The following is a 12,126-nucleotide window of genomic DNA, read 5'->3' on the forward strand; positions in this document are numbered from 1 at the left end:
GGTAATATGCAATACCTACTGATCATGCACATCGCGCAAACAGTCGCTGGCGGTATTGCCGAACAAGTGGCTCTAATACGTTTAGCGTCAGTGTCAGCCGGCTACGTATACGGGCAGTTGGGTTGGGTCATTTGGGGAAGGAGACCAGACAGCGAGGTCATCGGTGTGATCGGATTGGAGGAGGACGGGGAAGGAAGTCGGCCGTGCCCTATGAAAGGAAGCATCCCGGCATTTGCCTGGAGCGATTTAGGGAAATCACGGAAAACCTAAATCAGGATGGCCGGACGCGGGATTGAACCGTCGTCCTCCCGAATGCGAGTCCAGTGTCTAGCCACTGCGCCACCTCGCTCGGTTTTTATACCATGTGTACGTGGTATGATCGTCATCGGTGTGTGTACATACCACTGTCCCATGACTTTTGTCACCTCAGTCGACGAGACCTATCCAAAAAATTCCGGAACATTCGTATTTTCCCGTCAGTGGTGTGTTTGAGAGAAATGCCGTTCGCATCCCTGCACAAGCCTGTGGTTAACGTGTAACTGCCGGGAGTTACATTGTTGTACGTCTGTTACTTATTCTCGAATGCTGTACGGAGTAGAATTGTTGTGACTTGGCAAGACAGCCAAGCCACTAGGAGGAAGCCGAAAGGGCACTCGTTTAGCTCACGCAGGCTGGCGTGAGGTCTGGAACAGGTCAGGGTCTTATAGTAGCAAAAATAGTACGTAGCTTCTGGAATACTTAACTTTAATCCATAATTGGTGAACATCGGTCTAACGGTACATGCATCACAAGATAAATAGCAAATGATAATGGCGCCTTGCTAGGTCGTAGCAAATGACGTAGCTGAAAGCTATGCTAACTATCGTCACGGCAAATGAGAGCGTAATTTGTCAGTGAACCATCGCTAGCAAAGTCGGCTGTACAACTGGGGCGAGTGCTAGGGAGTCTCTCTACACGTGCCGTGTGGCGGCGCTCGGTCTGCAATCACTGACAGTGGCGACACGCGGGTCCGACGTATACTAGCGGACCGCGGCCGATTTAAAGGCTACAACCTAGCAAGTGTGGTGTCCGGCGTTGACACCACAAGAATGTTGTCTCGCACAGTTTGCGAATTTCGAGATGGCAGAGTTACAGGAGCAATGCGTCTGCATTAAATTTTCCGTGAAACTCGAGAAAACCTTTGCAGAGACACGTCAAATGACACGGGCAGCCTACGCTGATGAGTGTTTAAGCCATAGTCGGTGTTACGAATGGTTCACACAGTTTAAAAATGGCCGGACACAAGTGAAAGAGCGGTCTGGGGCGCTGCAGTCCTGGACTGTGCAGCTGGTCCCGGCGGAGGTTCGAGCCCTCCCTCGGGCATGGGTGTGTGTGTGTGTTTGTCCTTAGGATAATTTAGGTTAAGTGGTGTGTAAGCTTAGGGACTGATGACCTTAGCAGTTAAGTCCCATAAGATTTCACACACATTTTTTTTGGAACAACAAGTGAAAGATGAGCCTCGTTCAGGACGCCCTTCGACGTCTACCGATGATGCTCATGTCGGTAACGTCACTTGTGTTAACGTGCCACAGCAATGCCTCTGCGACATGGCTACCGTCGTCGCTGGCGGCGCAGTGTACCAGTGTATCGCAGTTTGAAGACGATTGATATTGACTTGGCTGGGCAGATTAATAAACAGCAATTGATTGGAGGTCCAAATGTTTTTCGTGGACTCCATCTGAACTTTACCTGTCATGTACGAGGTGCATTCAAGTTCTAAGGCCTCCGATTTTTTTTCTAATTAACTACTCACCCGAAATCGATGAAACTGGCGTTACTTCTCGACGTAATCGCCCTGCAGACGTACACATTTTTCACAAAGCTGACGCCACGATTCCATGGCAGCGGCGAAGGCTTCTTTAGGAGTCTGTTTTGACCACTGGAAAATCGCTGAGGCAATAGCAGCACGGCTGGTGAATGTGCGGCCACGGAGAGTGTCTTTCATTGTTGGAAAAAGCCAAAAGTCAATAGGAGCCAGGTCAGGTGAGTAGGGAGCATGAGGAATCACTTCATAGTTGTTATCACGAAGAGACTGTTGCGTAACGTTAGCTCGATGTGCGGGTGCGTTGTCTCGGTGAAACAGCACACGTGCAGCCCTTCCCGGACGTTTTTGTTGCAGTGCAGGAAGGAATTTGTTCTTAAAAACATTGTCGTAGGATGCACCTGTTACCGTAGTGCCCTTTGGAACGCAATGGGTAAGGATTACGCCCTTGCTGTCCCAGAACATGGACACCGTCATTTTTCAGCACTGGTGGTTACCAGAAATTTTTTTGGCGGCGGTGAATCTGTGTGCTTCCATTGAGCTGACTGGCGCTTTGTTTCTGGGTTGAAAAATGGCATCCACGTCTCGCCCATTGTCACAACCGACGAAAAGAAAGTCCCATTCGTGCTGTCGTTGCGCATCAACATTGCTCGGCAACGTGCCACACGGGCAGCCGTGTGGTCGTCCGTCAGCATTCGTGGCACCCACCTGGATGACACTTTTCGCATTTTCAGGTCGTCGTGCAGGATTGTGTGCACAGAACCCACAGAAATGCCAACTCTGGAGGCGATCCGTTCGACAGTCATTCGGCGATCCCCCATAACAATTCTCTCCACTTTCTCGGTCGTGCCGTCAGACCGGCTTGTGCGAGCCCGAGGTTGTTTCGGTTTGTTGTCACACGATGTTCTGCCTTCATTAAACTGTTGCAGCCATGAACGCACTTTCGACACATCCGTAACTCCGTCACCACATGTCTCCTTTGACTGTCGATGAATTTCAATTGGTTTCACACCACTCAAATTCAGAAAACGAATGATCGGACGCTGTTCAAGTAAGGAAAACGTCGCCATTTTAAGTATTTAAAACAGTTCTCATTCTCGCCGCTGGCGGTACAATTCCATCTGCCGTACAGTGCTGCCATTTCTGGGACGTATTGACAATGAACACGGCCTCATTTTAAAACAATGCGCATGTTTGTATCTCTTCTCAGTCCGGAGAAAAAAAATCGGAGGCCTTAGAACTTGAATGCACCTCGTACAAGCAGTGTTTGGAGGTAGTACCTGGCTGACACTTGCTGTTGTATGGGGCAGTCATGCAGATTACGGTGGCCTTGAAGCATTTCCAGATGCTAACATTTTGGCTTGGAAGACATGGAGTATTGCTGAGACTACAGGACTGTTGGCTAAACAGCCTTATGGTACTCTTGTTCCAAGCAATGGAAGACTGAGTTTCCGAGAGATTACAGAAGAATGTAGCATTACAGATCGATCATATCATGAAATCCTGACACAGCAACTTGCAGTTCATCGTGTTGCTGCAGAGATCGTTCCACAGCTCGTGAGTGAAGACCAGAAAGACCTTCGCCTCGTAATCTGTGAAGAGCATGTGGATCGCGCAAATGAGAGCGAGATGTGCCTTAAAGAGTATCAGAACTGGTGATGAGGCGTGGGACTGCGGTTGAAATGTTGGCACCAAGGTGGGTCGGGAAAGGTTCCCTGAGAGCAAAAAGAAGCTCGTCAGGTGAGGTCAAACGTCAAAGTCATGCTGACAGTTTCCTTTGACTATGAAGGACGAATTCGTGTCACAGGAACGTGTTGCGATGCACTCGCCACGTTAACGCCCTGCTTCCTGGACTCGGGTAGGCGCGCCGGCCCGGATCGAATCCGCCCGGCGGATTAACGACAACGGTCGGTGTGCCGGCCAGTCTGGATGTGGTTTTTAGGCGGTTTTCCACATCCCACTAGGTGAATACCGGGCTGGTCCCCACGTCCCGCCTCAGTTATATTGCTCGCAGGCATCTGAACACTTTCGCATTCTTCCATGGATTACACTAGACGCACACCGCTGGGGTACACTAATTCTGTCCTGGGGGGGGGGGGGGGGTATGCGGTGATGGCAGGAAGGGCATCCACCCACTCCTTAATCTAACATTGCCAAATGCGATTAACCATGCTGACCCTGCATACCTGCGGGACAAAAGGCACAAGCAAAAAAAAAAAAAAAAAAAAAAGAAAAGAACGTGTGGCAATGCCTGAAAAACATTTGACAAGGAAAAGGCCTGAAATGTGGGGAGACAATTTACCAGTCTTGCATCAAGATAACACACCCGCACATTCATCCCCATTGGAGCGTGACTTCTGCACAAAAAACAAAATCACTCTGCTGCCTCATTCTCCGTGCCCTCCAGACCTCGTACCAGCGTACTTTTTGTTCGTTTCTAAAGCTGAAAACCCTGTTGAAAGGTCAAAGATTTGCAACGACAGACGAGATACGAGGGTGAGTCAAATGAAAACCATAAATATTTTTTAAATATTATTTATTGTGCAGAAGTGCTACAAAGCTGTATCACTTTTCGGCATAGTCTCCCCCACGCTCAATGCAAGTCCTCCAGCGCTTACAAAGTGCATAAATTCCTTTAGAAAAAAATTCTTTTGGTAGTCCGCGCAACCACTCATGCACCGCGTGGCGTACCTCTTCATCGGAACGGAACGTCTTTACTCCCATTGCGTCTTTGAGTGGTCCAAACATACGGAAATGATTTGGGGCAAGGTCTGGCGAGTATGGTGGATGAGGGAGACACTCGAAATGCAGGTGTGTGATTGTTGCAACTGTTGTACGGGCAGTGTGGGGCCTTGCATTGTCATGTTGCAAAAGGACACCTGCTGACAGCAATCCACGTCGCTTTGATTTGATTGCAGGCCGCAGATGATTTTTTTAGGACATCTGTGTATGATGCACTGGTGACAGTGGTCCCTCTACGCATGTAATTCTCCGAAATGGCGCCTTTTTCGTCCCAAAGGAGAGCCAGCATAACCTTCCCTGCTGATGGTTCTGTTGGAAACTTGTTTGGTTTTTGTGGTGCGGACTGCGCCATTCCTTGCTCGCTCTCTTCGTTTCCGGTTGGTGGAAGTGAACCCAGGTTTCGTCCCCAGTAACGATTCTTGCAAGGAAGCCATCACCTCCTCGTTCAAAGCGCCGAAGAAGTTCTTCACAAGCATCAACACGTCGTTCCCTCATTTCAGGAGTCAGCTGCCGTGGCACCCATCTTGCAGACACTTTGCGAAACTGGAGCACATCATGCACAGTGTGGTGTGCTGACCCATGACTAATCTGTAAACATGCTGCAGTGTCATTCAGTGTCACTCGGCGGTTTTCCTTCATTGTGGCTTCAACTGCTGCAATGTTCTGTGGAGTCACAACTCTTTGTGCCTGACCTGGACGAGGAGCATCTTCCACTGAAGTCACACCATTTGCGAACTTCCTACTTCATTCGTAGACTTGCTGCTGTGACAAACATGCATCACCGTACTGAACCTTCATTCGTCGATGAATTTCAATAGGTTTCGCACCTTCACTACGCAAAATAACAGAATGCTGTTCTTCCCTGGTGCAAGTCGCAAGTGGGGCCATCTTTATACTGATACTGCGACGGTATGTGTGCATCTGCACTATGCTGCCACCTACAGGCTATTCTTCACGCTGTTTGTGGCACGCTTACCAACTCACGGGATAACGGCGCGAAATTTCGATTTGTTATTACAAACTTATGGTTTTCATTTGGCTCACCCTCGTAGAAGGAAATTCGCAGACGGCGCTTCGTGCGATCCAGCAAGACATGTGCCAAGACTGCTTCCGGAACGGCGTTGAGAGCGGTGTATCAATTGTCGAGGTGACTACTGGGTGATCAAAAAGTCAGTATAAATTTGAAAACTTAATAAACCACGGAATAATGTAGATAGAGAGGTAAAAATTGACACACATGCTTGGAATGACATGGAGTTTTGTTAGAACAAAAACAACAAAGTTCACAAAATGTCCGATAGATGGCGCTGGACAGCAAAACGTCAGTGACTGCGCATGACAATCGTGTACAAAAGGAGCTGTAATGAGAGAGAGAATCAGATGCGCCAGCAGGCGCAGCATGTTGACGCTACCTGAAAAGGCGCTTTTAGTCAAGCTGTGTTATCAGAATGGGGAATGTGCTAGTTCAGCGTTACGATCCTATCGCCATAGGAAGGGATTTGAACGGGTAAAGGGAAGTCAGCGCTCGTGCAGTCGCACGTCGCACCGGCATTCCATACACTACTGTTTGGTTGGCACTGAGGAGTACCCTCCGATGCTATCCCTACAAAATCGCCCACAACTGCAGAATCTGGGCTACCGAAAATCCTAGAACTGTCGTGGAAACTCCATTGCACGACGAGAAAGTCACGGTGTGGGTTGGATTTACCACATCTACCGTTATCGGGCCTTTTTTTCTTCGAGGAAATGCGTGATTCTGGTTTTGTAACTGCTACCGTGACGGGTGAGAGGTACGCCGATATGTTAGAGAATCGCATCATCCCCAGCCTGGCTGATAGACACCTGCTGGAACGTACGATGTTTATGCAGGATGGCGCTCCACCCCATATTGCTAGACGCGTGAAAGATCTCTTGCGCGCGTCGTTTGGTGATGATCGTGTGCTCAGCCGCCACTTTCGTCATGCTTGGCCTCCCAGGTCCCCAGACCTCAGTCCGTGCGATTATTGGCTTTGGGGTTACCTGAAGTCGCAAGTGTATCGTGATCGACCGACACCTCTAGGGATGCTGAAAGACAACATCCGACGCCAATGCCTCACCATAACTCCGGACATGCTTTACAGTGCTGTTCACAACATTATTCCTCGACTACAGCTATTGTTGAGGAATGATGGTGGACATATTGAGCATTTCCTGTAAAGAACATCATCTTTGCTTTGTCTTACTTTGTTATGCTAATTATTGCTATTCTGATCAGATGAAGTGCCATCTGTCGGACTATTTCTGAACTTTCGTATTTTTTTTGGTTCTAATAAAACCCCATGTCATTCCAAGCATATGTGTCAATTTGCACCTCTCTATCTACATTATTCCGTTATTTATTCAGTTTTCAAATTTATACTGACTTTTTGATGAACCAGGATTTCGGAGACCATGAACAATAAGTAGAAGGTGAGCGTAGACAAAAATTGTGGAGAAATTTCCTGAATTTTCTGAACAGACCTCGTGTACAGTGTTCCAATTTTTTTCGTTATTTGAAAGCACAGCAGGAAGTGGGCCAAAAACCCGTAAGTGGGCTTATTTACTGCACTTGACGAGTACCGTCTAGCACTCGCCATACCGCTAAACACCTCTTCTCGCCTCGTTCCGCGCAATGTCAGTCTCGCTTTCCGCCGTAGCGCTGTTTTGTGTGTGCAGACGTTTCGGAGTGGTTCAGAGAGTTCATCCTCAGGAGCGACTGACCTGTGCGCCTCCGCCTGCTGCTGCATCTGCAGCCCTGCCGCCTGCCACGCCGTGCCCACGGTCCCCACCGCGTCCCTGGACGCCCTGGCCAGCTTCCCGGACAGCTTGCCCAGCGCCTTGGCGTACGCCGTCTCCGCCTCGCATCTGGAAAACACCAACACAACACAGCTCAGCAGCGGCACCCTCTGGTCAGCACTCACTCGCCTATACAATACAGCTGGCTAGTTACATAGTGAAGCACTAAGAATCTGGTATAGGCACATGTATTCAAATACAGACATGTGTAAACAAGATGGTCCATTGATAGTGACCGCGCCAAATATCTCACGAAATAAGCATCAAACGAAAAAACTACAAAGAACGAATCTCGTCTAGCTTGTAGGGGGGAAACCAGATGGCGCTATGGTTGGCCCGCTAGTTCGCGCTGCCATAGGTCAAACGGATATCAACTGTATTTTTGTAAATAGGAACCCCAATTTTTTATTACATATTCGTGTAGTACGTAAAGAAATACGAATATTTTAGTTGCACCACTTTTTTCGCTTTGTGACAGATGGCGCTGCAATAGTCACAAACGTATAAGTACGTGGTATCACGTAGCATTCCGACAGTGCGGACGGTATTTGCTTCGTGATACATTACCCGTGTTAAAATGGACCGTTTACCAATTGCGGAAAACGTCGATATCGTGTTGATGTATGGCTATTGTGATCAAAATGCCCAACAGGCGTGTGCTATGTTTGCCACTCGGTATCCTGGACGACATCATCCAAGTGTTCGGACCGTTCGCCGGATAGTTACGTTATTTAAGGAAACAGGAAGTGTTCAGCCACATGTGAAACGTCAACCACGACCTGCAACAAATGATGATGCCCAAGTAGGTGTTTTAGCTGCTGCCGCGGCTAATCCGCACATCAGTAGCAGACAAATTCCGCGAGAATCGGGAATCTCAAAAGCGTCGGTGTTGAGAATGCTACATCGACTTCGATTACACCCGTACCATATTTCTATGCACCAGGAATTGCATGGCGATGACTTTGAACGTCGTGTACAGTTCTGCCACTGAGCACAAGAGTAATTACGGGACTATGACAGATTTTTTGCACGCGTTCTATTTAGCGACGAAGCGTCATTCACCAACAGCGGTAACGTAAACCGGCATAATATGCACTATTGGTCAACGGAAAATCCACGATGGCTGCGACAAGTGGAACATCAGCGACCTTGGCTGGTTAATGTGTGGTGCGGCATTATAGGGGGAAGGATAATTCGCCCCCATTTTATCGATGGCACTCTAAATGGTGCAATGTATGCTGATTTCCTACGTAATGTTCTACCGATGTTACTACAAGATGTTTCACTGCATGACAGAATGGCGATGTACTTCCAACATGATGGATGTCCGGCACATAGCTCGCGTGCGGTTGAAGCGGTATTGAATAGCATATTTCATGACAGGTGGATTGGTCGTCGAAGCACCATTACGTGGCCCGCACCTTCACCGGATCTGACGTCGCCGGATTTCTTTCTGTGGGGAAAGTTGAAGGATGTTTGCTACCGTGATCCACCGACAACGCCTGACAACATGCGTCAGCGCATTGTCAATGCATGTGCGAACATTACGGAAGGCGAACTACTCGCTGTGGAGAGGAATGTCGCTACACGTATTGCCAAATGCACTGGGGTTGACGGACATCATTTTGAGCGTTTATTGCATTAATGTGGTATTTAGAGGTAATCACGCGGTAAACAGCATATGTTCTCAGAACTGATAAGTTCAAAAAGGTACATGTATCACATTGGAACAACCGAAATAAAATGTTCAAACGTACCTACGTTCTGTATTTTAATTCAAAGAAACCTACCTGTTACCAACTGTTCGTCTAAAATTGTGAGGCATATGTTTGTGTCTGTTACAGCGCCATCTGTCACAAACCGAAAAAAGTGGTCCAATTAAAACATCCATATTTCTTTACGTACTACACGAATATGTAATACAAAATGGATGTTCCTATTTTAAAAAAAACGCATTTGACATCTGTTTGACCTATGGCAGCGCCATCCAGAGGACCAATCATAGCGCCATCTGGGTTCCGCCTTCAAGCTAGACAAGTTTCGTTCCTTGTAGTTTTTTCGTTTGACGCTTATTTCGTGAGATATTTGGCCCGGTCACGATCAATGGACCACCCTATGTAAGGCAACAATTGTATGACGCAATTGTTAGATCGGTTACTGCTGCTACAACGGCAGATTATTACGATTTAACTAAGTCTGAACGTGGTGTTATAGTCGACGCACGACCGATGTGACAAAGGATCTCCGACCTTGCGACGAAGTGGGGACTTTAACGTGTGACCATTTCATTTTACAAGTGTGCCGTGAATATCAGGAATCTGGTAAAACATCAAATCTCCGAAATCGCTGCGGCCGGAAAAATATGGTGCAAGTAATGGGACCAACGACGACTGAAGAGAATTGTTCAACGTGACAGAAGTGCAACCCTTCCGCAAATTGCTGTAGATTTCAACGCTGCCTCATCAATAAGTGTCAGCGTGCGAAGCATTCAATGAAACATGATCGATATGGGCTTTCCGAGGCCGAAGGCCACTCGTGTACCCTTGATGACTGCACGACACAAAGCTTGACGCCTCTCGTGGGCCTGTCAATAGTGTTGAGGACTGGAAACGTGTTGACTGGTCGGACGAGTCTCGTTTCAAATTGTATCGAGTGGATGGATGTGTACGGGTATGGAGACAACCTCATGAATCCGTGGACCCTGAACGTCAGCAGCGGACTGTTTAAGCTGGTGTAATGGTGTGCGGCGTGTGCAGTTGCGGTGGTATGGGACCCCTGATTCGTCTAGATACGATTCTGACAGGTGACGCGTATGTAAACATTCTGTCTGATCACCCGCATCCATTCGTGTCCATTGTGCATTCCCACGGACTTGGGCAGTTCCAGCAGGACAATGCGACACCCCACACGTGCAGAATTGCTGCGAAGTCGCTGGAAGAATACTCTTCTGAGTTTAAACACCTTCGCTGTCCACCAAATTTCCCAGTGCGTGAATATTGTTGAGCATATCTGGTATGCCTTGCAACGTGCTGTTCAAAAGATATCTCCACTCCCTCCTACTCTTACGGATTTATGGTCAGCCCTGGAGGATTCATGGTGTCTGCTCCCTCCAGCACTACTTCAGACATTAGTCGAGTCCATGCCACGTCGTGTTGCGGCACTTTTGCGTGCTCGCCTACGTATACACCATATTAGGCATGTGTACCAGTTTCTTTCGCTCGTTAGTATAGTTTACTTTTTCGTCACAATCTTACGTAGAGGTTGGAAAAGTACAGGGCTATTACAAATGATTGAAGCGATTTCATAAATTCACTGTAGCTCCATTCATTGACATATGGTCACGACACACTACAGATAAGTAGAAAAACTCGTGAAGTTTTGTTCGGCTGAAGCCGCACTTCAGGTTTCTGCCGCCAGAGCGCTCGAGAGCGCAGTGAGACAAAATGGCGACAGGAGCCGAGGAAGCGTATGTCGTGCTTGAAATGCACTCACATCAGTCAGTCATAACAGTGCAACGACACTTCAGGACGAAGTTCAACAAAGATCCACCAGCTGCTAACTCCATTCGGCCATGGTATGCGCAGTTTAAAGCTTCTGGATGCCTCTGTAAGGGGAAATCAACGGGTCGGCCTGCAGTGAGCGAAGAAACGGTTGAACGCGTGCTGGCAAGTTTCACGCGTAGCCCGCGGAAGTCGATGAATAAAGCAAGCGGGGAGCTAAACGTACCACAGCCGACCGTTTGGAAAATCTTACGGAAAAGGCTAAAGCAGAAGCCTTAGAATTGCTACAAGCCCTGACACCCGATGACAAAGTCAAACGCTTTGAATTTTCGGCGCGGTTGCAACAGCTCGTGGAAGAGGATGCGTTCAGTGCGAAACTTGTTTTCAGTGATGAAGCAACATTTTTTTCTTAATGGTGAAGTGAACAGACACAATGTGCGAATCTGGGCGGTAGAGAATCCTCACGCATTCGTGCAGCAAATTCGCAATTCACCAAAAGTTAACGTGTTTCGTGCAATCTCACGGTTTAAAGTTTACGGCCCCTTTTTCTTCTGCGAAAAAAGCGTTACAGGACACGTGTATCTGGACATGCTGGAAAATTGGCTCATGCCACAACTGGAGACCGACAGCGCCGACTTCATCTTTCAACAGGATGGTGCTCCACCGCACTTCCATCATGATGTTCGGCATTTCTTAAACAGGAGATTGGAAAACCGATGGATCGGTCGTGGTGGAGATCATGATCAGCAATTCATGTCATGGCCTCCACGCTCTCCCGACTTAACCCCATGCGATTTCTTTCTGTGGGGTTATGTGAAAGATTCAGTGTTTAAACCTCCTCTACCAAGAAACGCGCCAGAACTGCGAGCTCGCATCAACGATGCTTTCGAACTCATTGATGGGGACATGCTGCGCCGAGTGTGGGAAGAACTTGATTATCGGCTTGATGTCTGCCGAATCACTAAAGGGGCACATGTCGAAGATTTGTGAATGCCTAAAAAAACTTTTTGAGTTTTTGTATGTGTGTGCAAAGCATTGTGAAAATATCTCAAATAATAAAGTTATTGTAGAGCTGTGAAATCGCTTCAATCATTTGTAATAAGGCTGTATAACAGGTCATAGACGATGAGGTAGGGAACCTGGGATCGGAGAAGCCAGCTTAAGGAGATAATAGGAAAAAAATCATATTGCAGGGTATTTTTTTGTTTCCATTAGTTACAGTTAACTACAAACCCAATCACTGGTACAATGAACGTACCACTGGTACCG

At 47.8% G+C, this 12,126-nt stretch overlaps 1 protein-coding gene across 1 annotated transcript in view; it reads right to left on the bottom strand.

Annotated features, from left to right (window-relative positions):
- LOC124553584 (nostrin) overlaps positions 1-12,126 on the bottom strand; it is a 141,477-nt gene that overhangs the window by 84,290 nt on the left and 45,061 nt on the right. The window contains exon 3 of the mRNA XM_047127433.1: positions 7,283-7,426. Within this exon, the coding sequence (XP_046983389.1) occupies positions 7,283-7,426 (144 nt within the window). The remainder of the gene's footprint in view (positions 1-7,282; positions 7,427-12,126) is intronic.

Source organism: Schistocerca americana, chromosome 11, assembly GCF_021461395.2.
Source record: "Schistocerca americana isolate TAMUIC-IGC-003095 chromosome 11, iqSchAmer2.1, whole genome shotgun sequence".
Classification (NCBI taxonomy): domain Eukaryota; kingdom Metazoa; phylum Arthropoda; class Insecta; order Orthoptera; family Acrididae; genus Schistocerca; species Schistocerca americana.